Here is a 24712-nt window from a genome sequence, read left to right as displayed (position 1 = left end):
CTCTCTGTATCGCAACAGCCCCCCACCTCCCTCCCCTGTTCCGATGCCAGTCCCCTGACACAGTCTTTAACTTTTCACAGGGCTTTCTTACTATTTATTGGTTGCAATTCAGAATCCGTTTGCTTGTCTGCTGTCAGAACGTATACTCAGAAATGTCTTTCTTTTTCTATGCTAACAGCAAGCAATTGAAGACAAGAAGGGTATCTCTGGATACAGCTATACACAGGAGGAGCTAGAGAGAGTGTCAGCTGTGAAGAGCGAAATGGATGAAATGAAGGGTCGGACTCTGGATAACATGTCTGAAATGGTGATTTTCCTCCCCCGTATTTAAAGGCTCTGTTGAAAGGAAGGGTGTTGTCTGTTTGAATCTTACCACCACCCTGCAAGATCTACTTTGGCAGACCAGCGTGGCTGTGGGTATACTGGTGTGCCAACACTGCTTGTGCTGGGTATATGGCCAGTCTCCATTTATCACATCTTAATTGATCTTTCCCTCTCCATTTGTCTTTCTAATCTTCCTTTGCCGCCGCCCCCAATGTTTCCAGCTTTCTTGCTATGCTGTTAATAACATATTCATGTGATGCGTTTCCCTCCCGTAAAACAGGTGAAAAAACTGAATGCTATGGTGGCTGATAAGAAGTCAAGCCTTGCTCCGATTATCAAAGATTTAAGGCAGTTGCGACAGAAGTGTCAGGTGAGTAGAGGAGACTTGAATTTGTTTGTTTTTGTTTGTTTGAACAAATGGTTTGGGCTGATCACAGTGCGACAAGATTTCTCCCAACGCCTCTCCTGCAGTTCTGCCTGTATGGCAGTAAGAGGCTCAGAGCCTCCCCCTATCGTATAGGCCAAAATGTACATTTGGGGGAGATGATCAACTGCATCTGGTGTTTTCAGCTACAGTGGTACCTCGGGATGCGGACGGGATCCGTTCCAGAGCCCCGTTCGCATCCTGAATAGCACGTAAGACGCAACTGCACCTCTGCGCGTGCGCAAGTCGCGTTTTGCCGCTTCCGCGCATGCGTGTGACGTCATTTTGAGCATCTGCACATGCGCAAGCGGCGAAACCCAGAAGTAATGCGCTCCATTACTTCTGGGTTGCCGTGGAGTGCAACCCAAAAGCACTCAACCTGAAGCACTTTCAACCCGAGGTATGACTATATTTTAAAGTGTTTCTTCAAGTGTAAACCTCATTGGAAGAAATAATAGTTGAGTGAATGTTAGTATTTACTTTAAAAAAACCTATATTCCACTCCTACACTGGACTCCCAGGGATCCACCATTTAGTATGCTCATCATGTGCTTGTTTGCTGGGTCTGTTAGTGTTTTTCTCAAACTCAAGACAGCGTATATGTGTCAGATACAAACCTGTGTGGCTTTAAGACATTGCTAAATTCAAGACAGGGTTGGAATGAGGAGCGCTGCTGTGAAGCTCTGGCTGAGATGAGGAAAACTGGTGCCCTAAGGAGCCTGAGATGGTCAGAGAAGACAGCTATTGAGGACTTGTGCAAAGTTTTGGTGCAATGGTTAACTTGTTAGCTGTCTGACGAGCGAACTCTATGACAGGAGCTGTCCTGTTCTCGTGGCCTGGGCCCTGTGAGAAGCTGTGCTCCTGGATCTGATGGGGGGCAGAAAGAGAGCTTCGGGGGGGGGGGGGCAAGGCAGGTAGAATTGCCACTGACAGTGGCAAGGAGCTGCTGCTCTCTTGAAAGCCAATCTGAGAGTCTCTTTTGCTAAAGGGCAAAGGATAAAATGCCTTAAATAAGGGTGAAACCTCCATGTTCTGATGCATCATACTCATCTGCCGGCCAGAGGAAGGGGGTGATGGTCACCTTCAGGCCATTCACATGAGCAGAACATTAGGGCATGCTGAATTTTCCAACTTTCAAATTCCAAAAATGAGGGGTGCTAAAATGTTGTAACATGACATGGGAATTTGAAATGTATTTTGGATAAATTAATATAATTTAGTTTTTCTTGGTAAGAAAAATAAGTGTCAAAGTGCATAGAAATCATTATAAATGATTGCCAAGTACTTGCAGTTATCTTATATATTAATGTTTTTGTTGTTATTTAGCATTATCTGACATTTTCAGAAGGTAAAATTAAATTCTTTGGTTTTCCAAAAGTAGCTTATGTACTTCTTCATCAAATGTAGACTTACCAAGCTAAATATTGACCAATCACAAAAATAATAGCAGATCCGAAACCATAAAAAATATAAGGTGCCTCACTGAAAAAAATTGCAAAAATTAGGTTTCACCTCCTAAAATGACACCCCCTAGCAGAACACTCAGGTGGTCTGATGTAACCCAGCGAGACACTTCTTATATTTATTACAGTGGGCCTAAGGTAGGAGAAATTCCTGGTGTCCTGCACCCTCATTTGAAATATGCTCCCCCAACCTTCGTTATTTTATTACGTGGGTGAAGGCAAGCTTTGATTTTAAGCACGATTTGTAGAATACACCAGCCTGGGGCTCTGGGGCTGTTTTGGACTATAAATCCCATCAGCTTCAGTGATGGGGGCCCAGGCTAGGGAAGACTGGCCTACACCAGGTCTGCTTGCTGCCTCACCAGTATAGTATGCCCTGCCATACTTTCTATCACAAACTGGATTGTAGTTTACCTTTCACGAGAGTGCTCTGTTGCTAGTGATGCCAATTATCTCATGGCATAAGTGAATATCTGTACAAACTGTTTGTACAGGAACACAATCCTTTTACAATCTCGCGAGCTTAATTTTAATGCAGCCGAGTCTCAATCTAGGCTATGGAATGAACAAGTGGGAAACCTAATCCACCAAAGCATTAACGACGCTGGGTAGTGATACATGTTTTTAAAGTTGGGGCGGGGGGGGGGGGGGAGCTTGCAAGTTACGTGGTGGTTTACCCTATTTGATCTATCGGTCTGCGAAGCTGGTGGCTTCCCCATGAGTGGTGTGCCTCAGATGCCTTTTCCGTTTATGTAAGGGCCTCTGTGTGCCAATAGCTGAGGTTAGGCGGCAGGACTGACAAGAACATGATCTTCCCAGGTGCCACATGCTGATAGAATTCATGTGCCCTTCTACCTTTCCCCCCGCCAGGAATTGACCCAAGAATGCGGAGAGAAAAAAACCCAGTATGACAGCTGTGCAGCAGGCCTGGAGAGCAACCGTTCTGCACTGGAGCAGGTAGGATGGCAGGCAGGACAGGGCTGCCCCTCCATATCTCATCAGCTTGGTTTTACATGCGCTCAGGTGGGCAGGGGGCTGCATCCAGGCATTCTGCCAGGTGCAGACATGTGGCAAAACGGTTGGCTGCACCCACCCCTGGACCAGTTAGAAGAAGAGTTTGGATTTGATATCCCGCCTTTCACTCCCTTTTAAGGAGTCTCAAAGCGGCTAACATTCTCCTTTCCCTTCCTCCCCCACAACAAACACTCTGTGAGGTGAGTGGGGCTGAGAGACTTCAGAGAAGTGTGACTGGCCCAAGGTCACCCAGCAGCTGCAGGTGGAGGAGCGGAGACGCGAACCCGGTTCCCCAGATTACGAGACTACTGCTCTTAACCACTACACTAGACTGGCTCTCATCAGCTTGGTTTTACATGCGCTCAGGTGGGCAGGGGGCTGCATCCAGGCATTCTGCCAGGTGCAGACATGTGGCAAAACGGTTGGCTGCACCCACCCCTGGACCAGTTAAACTTAACAGCAGTTATTTTGCTTGCTTTGGCTGAAGAGGAAGCAATTAAATCATCAGTGACTGTTGACAGCAGGCGCTCTTTCCTTGAAAATGGTCCTGATGTTGCAGGCTTTTTGCCATCATACATGTTAAAAATGTGCGCTTCCTGCTTTAGGAGGTGAAGGGCCTTCATGAAGAGTGTATTCAGGAGGAAAGCCGCTATCATCACATCAACTGCATGAAAAAGGTCGGTCTGAGAAAGGTTCTTTTGTAGTCATTCAGTAAGATGATCCTGCTTCCATGGGAAGGGCAGTTGGTATCTAAATTCAGGTGTTTCTTCTTAGATCCTAGAAGTCAGCCTTCAGCGCGCCAAAGACGAGATGAAGCTGTATGTTTCTTCAGATATGCAGGAAAGAAGAAAGGCAATCAGGTATTTACTCATTTTCTTTCATTTATATCCCGCCTTCCTTCAACCTGGAACCCGAGGCATCACACATATGCTCCCCAGGAACATCCCAAGTACTGGTCAGTCCCAGACATGCTTAGCTGCAGCAAGAGGTTGGGCTCACTAGTGCCTTAAGACCATTCCCTGGAAACCAAGACTGATGAGGAATGGTTGAGGGAGCTGGGTATGCTTAGCCTGGTAAAGAGGAGACTGAGAGGAGATAGGAGAGCCATCTTCAAATACCTCAAAGGCTGTCACAGCGGCGCTAGCTTGCCCCCACGGCTGTGGGTGCCTGGGGCCGCTAAGTCAGCACACCCACTGGCGCATGCACACTACATCAGCTACATTGGTGTGCTGACATCACTCACGCACATAGTGGCAGCCTTATGACGTTGCGCGCACATGCTCCCACTTTGTGGGTGCCCTGCCCCCCCCATTTAAAATGTTGTGGGGGCTAGGGCACTCAAGGCCCCAGGGAGTTGGCGTGCCTGGGCTGCCACGTGGAAGAGGGAACAAGCTTGTTTTCTGCTGCTCCAGAGGGCAGGACCCAAACCAATGGGTTCCAGTGGCAAGAAAGGTTATTAAGACTCAACAAGAGGAAGAACTTTCAGGCAGTAAGAGCTGTTCAGCAGTGGAGCAGACTCCCATGAGAGATGATGGACTCCCCTTCCTTGGAGGTTTTTAAGCAGAGGTTGGATGGCCATCTGTCAGGGATGCTTTAGCCGAGATTCCTGCATTGCAGGGGGTTGGACTAGATGACCCTTGGTTCCTCTTCCAACTATGCAATTCTATGATTCCATGATATACTTGGGAGTGTGATTTAATTCCAAACAATTTTTCAGAAATGGAGGTGTAATTAGTCTTGAACTAGAAGAAACTGACCATGTTAAGTTTTTGTGGAATTCTCTGTTCCCTCTGCTTAACAGTCTCAGCAGTGACACTTCTTGTTTGCTGTGGCTCCATTTAGGATTCTCTCCATAGGAAAACAGGACTGTACACACACACACACACAGAGAGAGAGAGAGAGAGAGAGAGAGCGCTCATTGAAGAACAAAATACTGTTTATGTCGCCTGTTGATCTCATGAGTCTCCATTTATGGTGGCTAAATCGGGGAGCAGCCAGGAACAGATAACAAACCCCTTGCAAATATATGGAGAGATGTAATCCATGTCAGTGGAGGAAAGAAGTTGAATGCTGAGCAAAGAAACAGTAGGAATGGTAAAGCTAAAGTGGAAATGAGAGGACAGTTGCAGTGGAAGTTAGTGGATGAACGCTGAGAGCGTTTCTCTGCTCTGTGGGTTTTCTTCTCAGTCTGTCTGCTGTAACCTACTTCTCAGACCTTGGTGTGCTATAGTGGCTACTTCACAAACTTTGTATGTACTGTATTTAGAATTCCAAGCTTATTGCGACCACTGTGGTTTGCCTGGTATCTAGGTGCTTACAGTGGTTAATGCAGAGAAGGAAGAGCATGTCAGAGGCTGGGTGTCCAGTGCTCATCCCATCCAGTCCTAAGAGGCCACAGAGTTTATGCTGGTGGGTCTTCTTCCTGCCCAAGTCACTCACTTGTCTGTTCCCCATGCTGCAGACAGGGGCAGTTCTGGGAGCAGCAAGAGCTATGAAGAGGCAAATCAGGATGCCCATCTGTCATGGGGGCGGTGTTCATTTTCCAGGTGTCTTCTGGGTCTGCCTCCTGCACTTTTGCTTTTTTAGTGCACAGTAAAATACAGGGTGCTTCTGGGTGAGTTACTCTTCTGAATGTCCATTTGCTACTCCCTGTGAAGAAAAAAAAACCAGGAGAGTGCAAATTCTCTTGGAAATAAGCAGAAGCTTTGATAGGCAGAAATTCAATAAGTGCAGGATGGAAAGAGAAGGCAGATTTCTAGAAATCCTTTCAGGGCTGAATGTCTCTTCTTGCGAGCCCTGGAATGTAAACTGAGCTCAAACAACCCATAAGCAGAACCTCAGTTTACTAATGAGCCAAAAATGCCCTAATTCTGATCCCCATCCTCTGTTCCATGGAGTCAGTACCGAGGAATGTGAAAAGTTAATTTTGTTCTCTAAAAATAGTTTTAACTTTCAAAATTAAGTTGCATTCTTTCCAGACATCATTATAAATAGCAAAAAAAACAACCACCAACCCTTCCCCCCCAACATTCAGAGGTTTAGTTTTCTGTTGTCTGTTTTTTCTCCTTCCAAGTCTTGGGACTAAAGAGCAATTGGTGAACCTAAAGTGATGGGGAAGGATGTCAATAGATGTGCATTCTCTTGGGGGCAATTGAGGTCGTCTTGGCCCTGGCACAAATTACAGCAGCTGCATGCAGGTTATGAGAAAGATGGGTAAACCTGTTCCAGGCGCAAATCCCATTTCCCCATAGGACATGCAATATATGGGGTGGGAATGTGTAAATGGCTGGCACAGGCCCTGGAGACAAGAGCAAGTTCCCAGTAGTCTTGGCTGGGGTGGGGGGAGCAAAGGAGGAATCCTAGCCTGCCTTCCCCAGTGGAAAGCTACAACACCCGCCTGAGAGGATTTATAGTTCTTAAGATTCCCAGCTGGAAGAATTTTCTGTCCCAGGCTTCCAGTCCTTGGATCAGCCCCCTTTTAGTCAACTGTTAGGCTGTCATTTGCTCAGATGACAGAGCCAAGAGTTGCAATGATTTCGGTGAAGTCAAAGGATCATTATAGGCTGCTGAAGTAGGAGGGTTCAAGTTTGTTGTTTTTCTATCATCCAGTGAATTCCTTTGGGGTTTTCAGTTTATCTTGATGACTCACAGACTTATAGAAGCTTAGATGTGTGAAACCAGTGTCCTTCAGGGCATAGTCTAGTAGGCTTTACATGCAGGACACTCATCTCCAAACCCCCCTTGGCCATATAGCTCTCTGCCAGGCTTCAGAAAATTCATTCCTAGTCAGTGTAATCTACCTTATAAGATGGGGACAAATGGAATATAATAGGTTTTTATCACTTTCCTAGACCCTTGAAATAAGACAGGAAAGATATACAACAAATATGTGTTTTAACAGTAAAAAATAATAATAATGAATCATCTACTCAAGAGTCCATTGGAATTGTGAATAAAAAGCCTCAGACTCTCACCTGCAACATGGGTATAATGTATGGAGCTGCCTTACAGGGCTGTTGTAAATTTCACTGGCACACAAAGTACTACTTTGAACACTCTAAAAGTGCTGGGGTGTATGGGGTGTTAAGGGCGGGACAGTGCCTCTGGTGGGGGACACATCATGCTCCTTCTGCGGTAGTTTGTCCGCCATTGGTCCCCACCCTACATTCAGCTCTCACCTGTGGCTCCTAGAAGCTGTCAGCATACGACAGTAGCCACAATTCCAGGAAACGACTTCAACTGGCCAGCAGAACCAGGTGTGGGTAAGCAATGGCTCTCAAACCTTCAGTGAGTCAGGAACTTCCCCTGCATGTGAAGACAGGCTCCGGCAGATTCAGTGGATGAGACCAATAGTGGGTCTAACAGCAAGAAGGCAGTTTATGCACGTGCTGTAGAGGGAAATGAGGGGCAGATTGGGCTCAACAACATGGGAAGGTAGCTCATCTAGGAGAAGGAAAACTCTGATCCTAGACTTCTGCTGCGTTGCAGCTATACACAACTGTGAGAAAGGCTTTGAGAGTAATCTCCAAGGAAAAATCTGTACCTGCTGCCTTGTGGGACATCTTTGGAAGAAGAAAGGGTTAAGGAATAAACCCTTCACAAATCTGGAGTGGAGTCCCTAAAACAGTTGGATGGTGCCTTCCAGCAACTCCTGCAGCCAAGCTGGTGCTGAACATATTGCTCTGCTTTCCTTTGGACCACATCAGTGGAGCCAAGAGTGGGGGTCTTGTCGCCTAGCAGCCCAGGCTTGCTCCCCAGAGAGGAGCAGTCACGAGTTCCTGGTCTCTGCAGCCACAGCAGGTGCCGTGATTCTCCAGCATTTTGACTTCACATCCGCAGATTCTTTGTAAATAATGTGTATGTGTGTATGTATGTGTTTATTTTATCCTCTTCTTTAGGGAACAATACACCCGGATGATCACGGAACAAGAAAACCTTGGAAAGGTAATAATATGTTATTATTTTAAAAATATTCCCTTTCAGTTTTAGAAATGCTACATTTCATGCCTGTCATTAGTTTATTCTGGTCCTTATGCACAGCCTCCAAAAAACCATTTTGTTGCAGCTCGGATAAATTGGCTTCTCAAAATAAAATAGAGAAACAATTCTGAAGTCGGTTTCCTATAGATAATGCTTAAGCTGCTTGACTATCTTTTACAAACAGCACATTCCCCAGGAACCCCGGGGATAAGATATTGTAATGCAGGCGACACTTTGCTAGATCAAATTTGAAGTGGTATATACAGAAACTGGCTGAAGATGATACATTTCCCAGCTGTTGTCCTTGGTGTTTTTATAGAAAGTAACTGAAGTGCTTTTGAGATAGCTGCGTTGACTAAGACCCTTGCTGAGTTCTGTACATTTTTAATCGTCTTCTGTAAAGTTCAGAATTGCACAAATAATTCCTTTTTCTTAACTTCTTTCTTTCTTTAACGTTTCCCTTATAAATTCAGTTATGCAAGTGTTATACTTTTAAGGACAGAATTCCTTGTAAAGATTAATTTCATTTTTTCTTTACGTTCTAGAGTTAGTCTGGTGTGGTGGTGAGAGGGTCAGACTAGGACATGGGAGACTTTAAATCCCAACTCAGCCATGAAGCTCCCTAGGATGACCAGTCACTGTCTTTCAGCCTAACCTCTACCTTACAGGGTTGTTGTGGGGATTAAATTGGGGGGGGGGGACCATGTGTGTCACCTGGAGCTCCTTGGAGAAAAAGGTGGGGTATAAATGAGGTTCTTGTTGTTGTTGTTGTTATTCATTCCAGATTACAAAGCAGACTACAGAGCAGTGACTAATATGTTTGTAGTCCTGATAACAGTTCATTTTGAATTGCTTTTTAACCCTGTTTTAGATCTTCTTTGCAGAATTGTCATCAAAAATTGTCTTCTATTATTTCAACATACACAAAACACACACACAAAACATACATAAAACACTTAATCTATGTCTTTTTTTAGTGCTAAGCATAGATTTAGGGGACAGGCTGTAGCTCACAGGTTGAGCACTCTGCATATGCATGCTGAGTTCTGCCCCAACAGTGGCTGCCCCAGTCAATTCAGGACCTTGTAATGCCACGCAGACAAAGTAGCAGCAATTGAGTATCCCACCCATCTGGCTGGGTTTCCCCAGCTACTCTGGACAGCGTACAGCATATATAAAAACATAATAAAGCATCAAACATTAAAAACTTCCCTAAACAGGGCTGCCTTCAAATGTCTTCTAAACATTGTGTAGTTGTTTATTTCCTTGACATCTGAAGGGAGGGTGTTCCACAGGGAGGGCGCCACTACTGAGAAGGCCCTTTGCCTGGTTCCCTGTAACTTCAGTTCTCGCAGTGAGGGAACCACCAGAAGGCCCTCAAAGGATGACCTCAGTGTCTGGGCTGAACGATGGGGAGATGCTCCTTTGGGTGTACTGGGTCGAGGCCAGGATCTCTTGTTCAGAGAAATAAATGTTCGTGCCCCACTGTGAGGTAACTGTTGTAACTCTGAAACATTTCTTGGAATGATTTTGACTGTTCTTTTGAGTAACAGAAACTGCGAGAGAAGCAGAAGAGTGTGCGGGAAAGCCACGGTCCAAATCTGAAGCAAGTGAAAATGTGGCGAGATTTCCAACTGCTCATGGAGTGCAAGAAGGAATGTTTCCTCAAGCAGCAAAACCAAGCATCCATTGGCCAGGTTATTCAGGAAGGAGGAGAGGACCGGCTGGTCTTGTGAATCCCAGCCATACTGAGCATCAGTTCTGTTGTGAAAATTGGTCTAGTTCTACAACTGTTTTTACAAAAGTTAGATTTCTGGTTGCTGTTGTTCAGGGGCTCAGCTGCTGTTCAGCTACAACGGCTGCTTGGAAAAGTCCCAGCCTAAATAGAATGGCAATGGTTTCCCAGTTTGACTGGGAGCCTTTTCAGCGGCTCCTTGTATTAAAGAGAGAAAATAACTCTCTACAGGTACTGCAGATGCAAAGTGGCTCTATCACTTGGAGGCCAGTTTAAGCAGTGGGATGGGCTCCGTGTTCAATTACTGCATTGAAATGGGTTTATGGGCAAAGGTCTAGTCCATGTGTTGAGCTGAAAGCTGGCTGTTTTCACAGAGAAACCAAGATGAATGATACTCCCTCCCCAGGCCCAAAAAGTTGGGAGTTCTAATTCTGTGGCTTCTACAGCCAAGCAGCAGGATATACTGCTTGGCTGTAGATACACAGAGCCAAACTGGCTTGCAAGAAGTCCACTCACCGCACTTAGTCATGCCCAAACCTGACATATTGCTTCCTCTTGGTACTCGGAAAAGGATGCTCATTTATCTTCCAAATTCTCAGCACGTTTCTTAAACATGCATTTTTTGCATCAAAGTATGTGCAGGCCTATAACTTCATCGGGTGTCATCTTTAAATGGCCACTCCCCCTGGAGAGCTGCAGTGGAGTATAGAAGCAACAGGCAAAGCTTGCTTTGGGGAAGCAAAGTGTGGCCAGTTGATACAAGAGCCTCTGATCGCTGCCATTAGACTTCTCACGAGTCTGCCTGGCTCCCTTGAGTTAAGCAAAGGGTGTGTAAAGAAAATTTACTAGTTGGACTAAAACTAGTAAATTTAGTCCTTGGGCTAAAACGGAGGTGCAGGAACTTCCAGAAGTTTCCTTGCTTCCTTTAGGCCTTTGACCTATAGCGAAGTCATTTAGAAACATATGAAAAGGAGTTATTCTAACCTTTTCTAGCTTTGTTAGAACAATGGCATTTTAACATTCCCTGTAGCTTTCTGCTCTCTGCCTAATTTTTCCTGGTAGATATTAAATTAATGTATTTCATTAATGTAGCCACAGAGACAATAAAGTCTAACATTCACATTGTTATTCTTCTGTACGCTTGTTCAGTTCCCCATTGTCCATACTTAATAAAGAACAGGCGTTTATTGGTTGTCAGGCTCCACTTCACCTCTCGGAGTTACTCTTTTGAGAAGTCAAAAGGCTTTGCTTTCTGACTCGGGGCCAAATGCTGTCAGCATCTCACCCTTCTGCATCAGATATGGAACAGGTGATCTTAAAATAAACCATACACAGAGTCCAAGACCTTGCTGCTCTATTGTCTTACTCTTTAACAAGAAATGGTGTGACAAAGTTAAGTGCTGATTTGAATCGGGAGCTGTAAACATTCGCCACCTCCACCAGTGAGGAAACATGCATTACTGAATGAAAAACTAGGGAGCCATAGAAAGAGCAGGCTCTGAAGAGTGTACATGAGTTATGGACCTGTTTTCAACCACCTGTTTGTTGCATTTATGCTTTACATTTTAAGATAAATTTTCCCCTGCTCTTACACGTGTACACCTAACAATTGTGAGATCTGGGTTGGTCTCATCTCTGCTAGGTACTGTGGTTGTGCTCCACTTCCTCGACTTCAGCCTTCCCTACTCTCAAATGAAAATTGCAGTCTGCAACATGTGGTTTTGTGTGGGCAAATGTGATAAATTTGTACAGTTCTTAAATGTATAAAATATATTTCAGAAATTATTTGAAAACTTTCATTTCCATATGATGCAGATGCAATTCAATTATGCTTAATTTGCATAGTTTTTCTGAAAAAGAATTTGATATTTGCAAGACCAAAATGTGATTTTAACCCTGAAGACTGAGTGATAGTCATTGGCACACTCATGTCTGCAAAATCCTGGTCTTCCTTGTTCATTATTCCTTGTGCTGGTGGAACCAACAGTAAAGTGTCTGAGTTTTCAAAGGAAGGATCAGCCAGCCGGTTTCTGAAACTTAGGTCTCTGGGGGAGATAAATTAAGCAGGGTCTAATTTAAAGCACAGCTGGAGGAGAGGAAAGGGTTAGCATGCTTCTAAGTGTGAGAAAATGTATTTGGTGGGAGGAGAGAAATGTAAATAGCCAGTGCCCAAGGCAATCTCAGTGGAAATAGAGCTGCAAAGTAGCTCTGATTCTCCCTCTGAGGCATTTTTGAGGCCTAAATAGCAGCTTGATAGGACTTGGGAGGTTCACTGCCATTTGAAAATCCACCCCGGAGCCCTTAAATCATATTTATTACCCACTAAATCATTTAGCCATCCTACGACACAGCCTGTGGCCACAGCAGTGAGCACTTTTGAAATCTCAGGCCGGTGGTTAGAAATTCCCTTTCTGGCTTCTCATGTCAACAGCAGAGAGATTCAAGGAAAATTTGGGTTGTAATTTGCTTTCTCTCTCCCCCCCCCCCCTTTCCATCTGCAGAAAGTAGTTAGATTGTAACACCTGTTGACATTATGCAGATAAGGTAAGAATGCCAGTTGCTGGAAACCCTCTTGCCCTGTTTGTGGGCTTCCCCTGGGGGCATCCCCTTGGCCACTGGGAGAACAGGAGGCTGGACTAGAGGGGCCACTGGCCAGATGCAGCAGCCAGGCTCCTAAATGCTTAATCCAGGCGCTCACCATTGATGGGGAACTTCAGAGCCTCTGTGCTTTCTTGCAGGGGAGGGGGTCTTTAACTTCAAACCAGACTGGGGCCAGACAGCTGTTCAAGTGGAGTATTCTTCCTTCAGCACTCGTAATGGAACAGTGTTTTCATACAGAGACATTCTGTCACACAGGCACCTAAAATCCCAGGTGGAGATTTATCAACTCAGTGAGAACTAGACCCAAGCGCCCTTGAGGAATGTAGCTCAGGAGCATCCTTGTAATCTGCTTAATATACCTAGTGTAATGGCCAACATCACCAAAGAGGAAGTGTCCAGTTTAAGAAAATAATACCTTTGTCATGAACTCGCCAGGTAGCCTGGCACGCTCATCTTCAGCTTCTTCCCCCTCACCTTCAACGTTTCCTGGACAGAGACAACTGTTAACCTGCTCTGGTCACATCCATAACGTGCTACAGTTTCCTAGGCAGTATGCCTCTAGATACCAATTGCTGGCAACTACAGGATGGAAGATGGGACGCGGGTGGCGCTGTGGGTTAAACCACTGAGCCTAGGATTTGCCGATTGGAAGGTCGGCAGTTCAAATCCCCATGATGGGCTGAGCTCCCGTTACTCGGTCCCTGCTCCTGCCAACCTAGCAGTTCAAAAGCACATCAAAGTGCAAGTAGATAAATAGGTACCGCTCCAGCGGGAAGGTAAACAGCGTTTCCGTGTGCTGCTCTGGTTCGCCAGAAGCGGCTTAGTCCTGCTGGCCACATGACCCTGAAGCTGTACGCCAGTTCCCTCGGCCAGTAAAGTGAGATGAGCGCCACAACCCCAGAGTCGGCCATGACTGGACCTAATGGTCAGGGGTCCTTTTACCTTTACAGGAGGGAAGAGTGCTCCTATGATTGGGTCCCGCTTGTGGGCATCTGTTTGGCCTCTGTGGGAGCAGGATGCCAGACTCTTCTGTATGTTTTTAAGCTTCCGTTGCATCTGCTTGTGTAAGGCTCACAATTGTTTGTTCTGCAAAAAAGACCTCTGCTCCCCAGGAGGGAGGCAGTCTAAAATTGAAAGTGGGAAAGAGTCGCAAAGTTAAAATGGGTGTGAAGGCAGTTCTAGTCAAGCTTGGCTACAGTTGGAGGTAAGGATTTAAGGAGTTGAAGCAAGGTCTCTCAGAAAAGGTAGGTTTTGAGGCAGGAGTTGAAGGGAAGGGACAGCAGGAGATTTGATAGGAGATGGAGTCAGTGTCCATGGAACCACCTCTAAACCACACAGCCCCAAAGTGACAGCACATCTCAAAAACATGCATTTGTGATCATCTTTCCTCAACATACTCTGCAAACTGAAGTGCACCTATAACTGTTAGAGCATCTGTATGCTTCCAGCAGGTTAGCAGACAAGCTTTGCAAAAGCCCTGTTGAAATGAACAAGGGCACTACCTTGACTGAAGCTTATGATTCATTTAAGGTTTAGAGGAGCAAGCAAGAGAGTAGAAGTCTCAAATCAATTTCTGGACTTAAAGAACATACAGGAAAAATCTCAAAATGTTTTACTGATGCTTATTGGAATGGTGTCTGTGGCACAGTTTCTTTTGCCCTAATGCAAAGAGAAATATATATATAAAGGCAGAGAGAGGAGGTTTTGCAGTAGCAGCACTTCTTGGATTGCACCCCAAAACGCACCATGCTGCTTCCTCAGAGGTCCATTGTCACTGCTGCGTCATTCCTGTTGCCCTCCAGAAGGGCAAACTGATTACGCACTTCAGCAGCATCAGAAATGACTTTCTCAGCTGAAGCAGAAAATTATAATTATCCAAAGAAAAGAAAAACTGGAGGAAGGGATAAAGTGGCTATCTTTAGCTTCTGTGCAAGTGGACAGTCAATAATGTGACTTTAATGGTTTTTGTTCAGTGACTATTTTTTCCAACCTGTTAGAGATTTGATAGGCGTTTCCTGGGAGGAGAGTGGGAGAATTCTGACAGCTCCTTCAGCTTATCGCTTTTCCTATTAGCATTAATACTCTAACCAGCTAATACATGAGATTACACACGGCTTGGAAAATCACCTGCTTCTTACTGGTGACGTTCCAAAGAACATGTAAGAAACAATTTAGTGTCTGTTAAATGTACATTTTGAATATCCTGAACCCCTGGGAGCCTGCTCATATGTGACCACATATCCAGGAATAGCTCACTTCTGCATTAATTTGTTTATACACTGAAGGGGTTAAAAAGAAATTGCAGTGAGCCGTTTGGCAATAAGTGCAGGGACATTTAGATGTATTTAACAATTTAAACATGACAGCAGACAAGCCTAGATAGATTACCCACTTGGGGTCCCAGGCACCTTGTGGCACATCTAAACCAGGTCTCCATCCGCCAAGTGCAGATAGTTAGCAAGCCAGCACAGCATCTGGCCAGGCCACAAACCCCTGGTGTGTTAATTCTTCAGGTGAGGCAACTGGGCTTAGACATGATACTTCGCACGTGGGACTCTGCAAGGGCACATTATTTAGGGAAGTTTTTAATGTTTGATGTTTTATCATGTTTTTAATATTCTGTTGGGAGCTGCTCAGAGTGGCTGGGGAGGCCCGGCCACATGGGTGGGGTGTAAGTAATAAATTATTATTATTTATGAATACCCCAGCATGCCCTCACCTTTAAATCAAGCCTGTATCTCAAGAGGGGATAGTACAAGATCTGTCATGGATGCTTTAGTTGAGATTCCTGCCTGGCAACAGCTATTAGCCATGATAGCTAAATGCAACCCCCATATTTAAGTACTGTCTGCCCACTATTGGAAACAATACTGGGCTACATTGGCTTTTCTGATCAAGCAGGTCTCTCCTACATTCCATTATATTCTTACTGTGAATCTCAGGTGCTGAGGTCAGTCGGCCGCCTCCTCCCTGCTTTGCATGAGCGTTTCCAGAGTCATCTGGCTGGCCATTGTTTGGATGGAATGCTGGACAGGGCGGTTTAAAGTGCCAGACCTTTTTCAGCTGACATAGCAAGGCAGTTCTTCTTCTTTGGTGATCATTTGTAGCCGAGTAAGATTGTCTTCCATAAACACGGTTTTAACAATGAGTCCATAAGTGACTGTGGAGGCCAATTCTGGATTCACACGTCCTTCCACAGTGGGGGCATTGGTTTCCAGGCGGGAGTTGATCACGGTGTGGATTTGCCAAGCGTGCCTTCCTCCTAGCACATTTCTCCCTTGCGTCCTGAGTTTGAGTGTCTTTGAAGCCCATGACACCTTTGGTAAAGGCTGTTCTCCAACTGGAGCGCTCGCAGGCAAGTGTATCCCAGTTGTCGGTGTTTATACTACATTTTTTTAGATTTGCCTTGAGACAGTCTTTAAACCTCTTTTGTTGACCACCAGCATTAAACTTTCCATTTTTAAGTTTGGAATAGAGTAGTTATTATGTACAGTTGTTATGTACCTATGAAATAATAAACCATAAATCCATGTACTTTATGCAAATAATATCTACAGATTGTGCATAAACTACTCACTTCATTGAGCTGATTTGAATTGGTTAAAGTGTGTAGTTCACATGTTGCAGTTTTCAAATCACTTTTTTCTGTTATAAGATATGCCTTAAATTTAAGCCATTTAGTGACAGGTAATCTAAGACTAGGACGCGGGTGGCGCTGTGGGTAAAACCTCAGCGCCTAGGACTTGCCGATCGCATGGTCGGCGGTTCGAATCCCCGCGGCGGGGTGCGCTCCCGTCGTTCGGTCCCAGCGCCTGCCAACCTAGCAGTTTGAAAGCACCCCCGGGTGTAAGTAGATAAATAGGGACCGCTTACCAGCGGGAAGGTAAACGGCGTTGCGTGTGCTGCGCTGGCTCGCCAGATGCAGCTTGTCACGCTGGCCACGTGACCCGGAAGTGTCTGCAGACAGCGCTGGCTCCCGGCCTATAGAGTGAGATGAGCGCACAACCCTAGAGTCTGGCAAGACTGGCCCATACGGGCAGGGGTACCTTTTAAATCTAAGACTAGGGACGCGGGTGGTGCTGTGGGTAAAAGCCTCAGCGCCTAGGGCTTGCCGATCGAAAGGTTGGCGGTTCGAATCCCCACGGCGGGGTGCGCTCCCGTTGCTCAGTCCCAGCGCCTGCCAACCTAGCAGTTCGAAAGCACCCCCGGGTGCAAGTAGATAAATAGGGACCGCTTACTAGCGGGAAGGTAAACGGCGTTTCCGTGTGCGGCTCTGGCTCGCCAGAGCAGCGATGTCACGCTGGCCACGTGACCCGGAAGTGTCTCTGGACAGCGCTGGCCCCCGGCCTCTTGAGTGAGATGGGCGCACAACCCTAGAGTCTGTCAAGACTGGCCCGTACGGGCAGGGGTACCTTTACCTTTACCTTTTAATCTAAGACTACAAATGTGCTGAGTGAGAGAATCATTTTACTTGAATAAAACATTTTTGGACATTTCTTGGCAGTTTCAAATAAGCAAAAAATATTTGACTGTTGACTGCCACCCATTCAGTACCCAAACTGCAGTGTTCAGACAGGCCTAGAGCATGAGCTTAACTCGCCCTGCACCACTGTGCTTCATTATGAAGAGCCTTCGGCTACATGAGCTTGCAACTATTATGGTATTTTCTTGCATCAGTTGTGAGGGAAAGCCTTCAGAGTGCCCAACAGTTTGAGATAAAACTTGGGTTCACAAATTCCTACATAGCATGATTAATTCAATTGGGTAAGCTTATTTTTCACTGATTTCATTTCAGAATTTATAAACCAACCTACAGATAATACCCAAGTGGTGTACAAAAAACAACATAAATCTAATACAGATCATAAAACAGAACTGATACCTAAAAACCAACAAGAATTTAGGGCTGATGGGAGCAGAGCCACAGTCTCCCTGATATAGGTGCTTTATACACAAGTAAGGGACGCGGGTGGCACTGTGGGTTAAAGCCTCAGTGCCTAGGACTTGCCGATCGAAAGGTTGGCGGTTCGAATCCCCGCGGCGGGGTGTGCTCCCGTCGTTCGGTCCCAGCGCCTGCCAACCTAGCAGTTCAAAAGCACCTTCGGGTGCAAGTAGATAAATAGGGACTGCTTACCAGCGGGAAGGTAAACGGTGTTCCGTGTGCTGCGCTGGCTCACCAGATGCAGCTTGTCACGCTGGCCATGTGACCCGGAAGTGTCTGTGGACAGCGCTGGCTCCCGGCCTATAGAGTGAGATGAGCACACAACCCTAGAGTCTGGCAAGACTGGCCCGTACGGGCAGGGGTACCTTTACCTTTATACACAAGTAAAAAAAAACCTTGCATCTATCCCTCTAGCAAAGTGGCAGCTAGTGCAGCACATTTCAGCAGAGGTGTCAAAAGTTATTGATAGGTTGCCTTGAGTTAATCCTTATCTCCCAGCCCAGCCAACTTTGTAAGATAGTTTTGAGGTGGAATTGCGCCCATTCCATGTACATTGCCCTGGGCTCCTGAAGGAAGAATGGGATACAGATATGGAGCCATTTAAGGATGTAAGTGGAAATCAGGCAACTTCCTTCCTTATTAAATTTGTATACCACCCTTCATCCGAAGATCACAGGACGGGTCACAACATTAAAAACACCAAATTTACTCCTAGGCTTTGACAAACAAATATTTTTAGATTAAAACTTGCTAGGGCAATTTCTATAACCTTTGCCAGAATTAGCACCTTTCCAACAGACAAATAGTTGGAGCAAGACGTCCGGTTTAAGATCTTGGTAGCTGACTGTTCTGTTTCCCATTTTCTTCATTTCCCCACTCCTCTGAAAACACTGCCTTTTAATTCTCTTCATACGGAACCCATTAGCATGCACTTGACACACAGTAGCTCAAGCCTGCCTCTGTTTTTCCTCTCCCACAAATGTTCCCTGCCAGTGAATCTCACCGAATTAAACTGAAGATTCGTCTTAAAAACAACAGCTCTGCACATGTGGTATATATACACGTGCATGCATAGACGCACCGATGCAGATGTACGTGTCAAACCAAGGCAAATGTTATCTCCAGTAAAATGAATGAGCGTGGGCTTAGCCTTGGAATCCATTCTAAAGGCCAGCCATAGCACATGTGACATAGTAATAAAAACCACAAAGAGCCTTGTGGCATCTTAAAGGCTATCAGTCTGGTGAATGATGCCATAAGCTTCCACAGAGCAGAGCCCACTACATGAAGCATACTGTATTTTTTGCTCTATAAGACTCACCTTTTCCCTCCTAAAAAGTAAGGGGGAATGTGTGTGCGTCTTATGGAGCGAATGCAGGCTGCACAGCTATCCCAGAAGCCAGAACAGCAAGAAGGACCCCTCTTGTTGTTCTGGCTTCTGAGATTCAGAATATTTTTTTTTCTTGTTTTCCTCCTCCAAAAACTAGAGCGAAAAATTCTCCATTGGCAACTAGAAAGGTAAAGGACCCCTGACAGGCAACTAGAAAGGTAAAGGACCCCTAAGTCTAGTCACGAACAACTCAGGGGTTGTGGCGCTCATCTCGCTGACCGAGGGAGCCGGTGTTTGTCCGCAGACAGCTTCTGGGTCATGTGGCCAGCATGACTAAGCCGCTTCTGGCGAACCAGAGCAGCGCATGGAAACGGTGTTTACCTTCCCGCCGTAGCGGTACCTATTAATCAAGTTGCACTTTTTGGCATGCTTTCAAACTGCTAGGTTGGCAGGAGGGGATTCGAACTGCCAACCTTCTGATCAGCAAGCCCTAGGCTCTGTGGTTTAACCCACAGCGCCACCAGCGTTCCATACATACATACACCCAAAAGACAGCTCATCTGAACCATCTCTGGGCTAACAATAATTAAGAAGGCTGGCACTTGCCTCTTAAACGACCTTAGCACCTCCTAGGAGACCTGAACTCAGAACCCACAGTTGTCCCCACACAAAGGATCCAAGTGTGATTAGCACTGCAAGTTCCCGCAGGCCCAGAAGGCCTGGTCGGGTGGCAGAGGTCTCTCGGCTGTTCAGCCAGTGTGGACAGGATTACTGCCAGATTGGTATTACCCTGCCCTGCACCCCAGCTGGCTCCCAGCCCAGTCCACCCTTCTGACTGGTCCACAGTCCTACATTAATGCTTCAAAGCTCAGCCTGAGTACTGAGCATTCTGGCTATGAATTTTGCCGTGCAATACAAGATTGCGGTGCCTTGATGGGCCTTGTTGCCTTGGAGCCCAATGCATAAAACTGCTTTCCGAAACTTGATATTCTTGCCTCTCGCCCAGCTCCCTCTAAATCAGTGTTTCCCAAATGTTTTTGGGCAACGGCACACCTGTTTACTGAAAAAAAATCTCGCGGCACACCACCATTAAAGCCCCGCCCCGTGACGTCAGCGCGCAGCGTCACGCCGGGAGGGACGCACAAAAGTGAAAGTTTTTTCCCTCCCCCTTGCTGGGGAACCTCCAAGCTTTGGGGGTGGGAGGAGGCAGCAGAGCGAGGGACTGAGGGACGGCGGCAACTGAGGCGGCGGCGGCTGAGGCAGAGCTGGGAAGGGGGTTTCCAGGGGACACGGCAGCTCCTCGAAAGGCTTCTCTCAGCTGCGCTCAATCCGCCTCGGAGAGGATTTCCCCTCCGGTCCCATGCGTTCGTTTGGGGCATCGCTCCGGCTGCTCCCTCTCCCGCCGCGCAGGAGCGATGCCTCTCTCTGGCTTTCCCTCCGCGCAGGCTGAGGGAGGGAGGGAGGGGCGCGTGTGACCCGTCTCTGCTGGGAGACCAAACCCAGCGAGGCAGAGTCGCGCGGAGGCGCCCAGGCAGCGCTTCCGGCTGCGAGGAGGAGCGCCAGGCAACAGCAGGAGGCGCGGCCTCTCCTCGCCGCCGCCGCCCCGCCTCTCGCCGCCCGACTCGCCCACCTCCCTCCAGGCATCTCGCGGCACACGAGGCAACGTCTCACGGCACACTCGTGTGCCGCGGAACACCGGTTGGGAAACACTGCTCTAAATACACAGATTAGCTTTGGTTGGGAGGGGGGAGACCTTCACACTGGCTTGTACCCCCTGGTTTGCTTCTGCCTCCCACTTTGCAATCCTCCACCTAAGGCAAATCAACATGATAGGGCAATTCTGACACAATGGCTCTAATGATATCCAGGTCAAATGAAAAGTGTTCTGTGAACGGCCCTGAGACCTCCAGGTATGGGGCGGTATATAAATTCAACAACAACAACAACAAAATAGCCCTATTAATGTCAACTTGGAACTAAGCCCCACTGAGTGAATGGGGCTGGGTGCATATTATTCCTGCCCAGGATGGGGGTGGACTAGATCACCCTGTGGGTCCCTTCCGACTCCACAACCCTATGACTGCAGCGTTAGTCTCCCTAGAGAGCTTGTGTGGTTTTTGCCCAAATGTGCTGTAACTTGGGGAGAGCAGGTGTCTGCAGGCCAAAAAATATTCAGGGCTGCACTGGTGGCTGCACAGGGCTGAGAAAGACTCTTGTTTGAGATGCTAAGGAGCTGCCAGCAGTCAGCCTAGCAAAACTGAGCAATACTGGGACATAAGGTAGCTCTGCATGTATCATTCCATGAGAAGCAGTTGTATTCTGCAGGGGTGCGTGAGAATACTCAGTTCCTACTGCTTCTTCTTATAAGCCTCTGGGCTCTTTAGGACTCATTCAAAATGCAATGAAATTAAACGGGGAGAGAGGGGCGAGGGGTCTGCAGCTTTGTTGCCCAGAACCATCAAGCCATGGAAAACGTGTGGGTGTTTTTCTTTTTCTTTCTTCCTTTCTTTCTTGCCAGTGACTCAACTATGTCAAAACAAGTGGCCAGCTTTTATTCTAACACTTCTTGAAGGATTTGATTGAAACTCTGTATGTCCAGATAACATCCAACAAAGTGCCCCTCTTGCGCTTTGTTTCAAGATATTTTTGGAAACAGCACAAGTGACCTTGGAGCGCCAGAGGCCTTCTTTCCCAATTTAGGACTTTGTGGCTGGCCTGCAGGGAAGGAGGATATTCTTTGGGGGGGAAAGGAAAAGGAATCAGTGTCCCCATCAAAACTCCCTACCTCTTCCAATTAATATATAGAAGCTATGTGGGATCCCTCCCACCCCCAGATATACTGATCTATTTAAGGACATAAATCAACAAAGCTACTTCTCAGTATATTTTCCCCATAAATTTTCCGGTTTATATTTGTTTATTGCCAAAAGGTCCTTATGTAATTTGAATGGATTGGCGCTTAGTTTATCTACTGTTTTTCTTTTTGTGTTTAAGTAATCATAGCTAGGATTCTGCTGTCATCTACTTGATGCAAAGTCTAAATGAAAGCAGCCTGTAATCTTAGCACAGGACGGCATAACAGGTCGGTCCCTTGTGGGAGCTGAGATCCATATTCATAGAAACGTTCCCAGGCCATGAGGATTGCACTGTGAAACCAAGGAATGGCCTTAGGGCCTATGAGGCCACCACCTTGCCGAAGCTGAGCAGGCCAGAGCCAGGGCCTGCGGGAACTGCAGGGTTGGAAGGGACCCCGAGGGTCATCTAGTCCAACCCCCTGCTATGCAGGGAATCTCAGCTAAAGCAGCCATGACAAATGGCCATCCAGCCTCTGCTTAAAAGCCTCCAAGGAAGGAGGCTCAAAATCTGGATGGGTCTCTACCTGTGAACCACGTGTGAGCTACCTTCAGTAACAGAAGAAAGGCAGGATATACCTGTAAGAATACAGGAATCCAAATCTTTATTGCTTAGCCAGGAGTATACAGAAATACAACAAAAAGTAGAATGCCATTCAAAACATAATTAAAACTAAGTAATAGCACATATTGCAATATCTATTATAATAATAATTTCAAAATTATAGCACACATTACAGAAAAGACACACTTTAGCAACAGAACTGACAGACCCCCTACTGTCTGATATATCGTGGAAAACGCTGGAACCTGTGTAAAACAGGTCTCTTTTGGCTAGGTAGACAGCGTTTCCATGTGCTCTGGCACTCGTCACGGTCCTCTGTGCACCAGAAGCGGTTTAGTCCTGCTGGCCACATGACCCAGAAACCTGTCTGCGGACAAACGCTGTCTCCCTCAGCCTGAAGTGAGATGAGCACTGCACCCCATAGTCGCTTTTGACCGGACTTAACCATCCAGGGGTCCTTTACTTTTTTTACCTTATATATAGGAATCTATTTATTACAATGATTGTGCAGGTCTGTAACGGGGTAATTTGTTTAATTTTACTTTTATTTATTTTTTACATCTGATGGGAGGGCATTCCACAGGGCGGGCGCCACTACTGAGGAGGCCCTCTGCCTGGTTCCCTGTGTTTAATTTTATTTAAAATAGTTCCATTCATAGCTGTCAACTTTTCCCTTTTCTTGTGAAGAATCCTATTCGGGATAAGGGAATTTCCCTTAAAAAAAGGAAAACATTGACAGCTATGGTTCAATTCGACCTCCAAGACTTCGGTTTGAAAGGGGCATATACCAGAATTTTAAATCCATACAGAAAATTAAAATCAGAACAATGGTAAAAGGCATCAGCAATAAAAACAGTAAGAACAACTGCAGTGAAGCATAGTCCAAAAGCTGAAAATGCAAAACCCATTAAGGTTGCTGTAAAATGACCCTAAATGCCGTCAAAGCTCACACAAACAGCAGTGTGTTAACCAGTACCTAAAGGTCACAGAGAATAAAGACAGCTGGGCAAATGGACAGCCAAGGACCTGCCTTGAATGCATTCATTTGTTAAATTTGCCTCACCTTTCAGCGTAAAGTTATTCCAGGACAGGTCACAATACAGCATACTAAATCACATAAGAGTTTAAACAGCATCACAATATGCAGGTAAATAAAACCAATCTCACATCTGCACTACGTCCGTAAGCAGGCCCCCTGTTATTTGATAAGCCTGGCAGAAGAGGAATGTTTTTAGCTGGTGGCAAAAGCAAGCTAATATCAGTGCCAGCCTAATGTTGGAAGGAAGGGTATTCCACAGCCAGGGGGCTGACAGCGAAAAGGCCCTGTTATGAGTCCTATATCCCCCTACTGCAGGTGAGGGGGTTGAGCCTGACAGAATACTGCCTTGCCCAAGGCCAGCTTGGAAGACTGTGGCAGAAATGGGGACAGTTTTTTAGCCACTACACCAGGCAAAGGCAAACTCAGCCCTCTAAATATTTTGAGACTACAGTTCCCATATCCCTGACCACTGATCCTGTTAGCTAGGGATGATGGGAGTTGTAGTCCTAAAAAACATCTGGAGGGCCGAGTTTGCCTATGCCTGCACTACAACAACACCCACCAGCCCCACCCACCATGGCCCAATGATAATGGATGATGGGATTTGTAGTCCAGCAATCCTGGAAAGGCCACAGGTTCTACACCCCTGCACTATACTACAGCAGCTCTACAACTTTATGATACTACAGAGCCATGTTTTTGTAAGTCTCTGTACTCTGTACTCTTTTTGTAAGTCTCTGCTGCATCGTGAGTGTTTGGAGTGTAAGGCCTCTCCCTCCTCAGGCCAATTCCATCTGGCCTAGGGGGCGGGGCCCAGGCTCACCTTCGCCACGGCTTTAAGAGGCCTCATTGAGGCCAGGGACATCGCTGCTGCTGCATCGTGAGTGTTTGGAGTGTAAGGCCTCTCCCTCCTCAGGCCAATTCCATCTGGCCTAGGGGGCGGGGCCCAGGCTCACCTTCGCCACGGCTTTAAGAGGCCTCATTGAGGCCAGGGACATCGCTGCTGCTGCATCGTGAGTGTTTGGAGTGTAAGGCCTCTTCCTCCTCAGGCCAATTCCATCTGGCCTAGGGGGCGGGGCCCAGGCTCACCTTCGCCACGGCTTTAAGAGGCCTCATTGAGGCCAGGGACATCGCTGCTGCTGCATCGTGAGTGTTTGGAGTGTAAGGCCTCTCCCTCCTCAGGCCAATTCCATCTGGCCTAGGGGGCGGGGCCCAGGCTCACCTTCGCCACGGCTTTAAGAGGCCTCATTGAGGCCAGGGACATCGCTGCTGCTGCATCGTGAGTGTTTGGAGTGTAAGGCCTCTTCCTCCTCAGGCCAATTCCATCTGGCCTAGGGGGCGGGGCCCAGGCTCACCTTCGCCACGGCTTTAAGAGGCCTCATTGAGGCCAGGGACATCGCTGCTGCTGCATCGTGAGTGTTTGGAGTGTAAGGCCTCTTCCTC

General features: G+C 46.7%; 1 protein-coding gene across 4 annotated transcripts in view; it reads left to right on the top strand.

Annotated features, from left to right (window-relative positions):
• IFT81 (intraflagellar transport 81) overlaps positions 1–11127 on the top strand; it is a 46559-nt gene extending 35432 nt beyond the window's left edge. For 3 of the 4 annotated variants that reach the window (XM_028709512.2, XM_028709513.2, XM_028709514.2), the window contains exons 13-19: positions 179–307; positions 605–694; positions 3082–3168; positions 3831–3902; positions 4000–4085; positions 8124–8169; positions 9759–11127. In XM_028709512.2, the coding sequence (XP_028565345.2) occupies positions 179–307; positions 605–694; positions 3082–3168; positions 3831–3902; positions 4000–4085; positions 8124–8169; positions 9759–9941 (693 nt within the window). In that variant the 3' untranslated portion in view covers positions 9942–11127. Of the gene's footprint in view, positions 1–178; positions 312–604; positions 695–3081; positions 3169–3830; positions 3903–3999; positions 4086–8123; positions 8170–9758 lie in introns of those variants that run through there. The other variant, XR_003704091.2, reaches the window with a different exon arrangement.
• The last annotated feature ends 13585 nt before the right edge of the window (positions 11128–24712 follow it).

The sequence above is a fragment of the Podarcis muralis genome, chromosome 16 (genome assembly GCF_964188315.1).
Source record: "Podarcis muralis chromosome 16, rPodMur119.hap1.1, whole genome shotgun sequence".
NCBI lineage: Eukaryota > Metazoa > Chordata > Lepidosauria > Squamata > Lacertidae > Podarcis > Podarcis muralis.
Note: the sequence above shows the minus strand (reverse complement) of the source record. Positions and strands in the feature narration are given on the sequence as shown.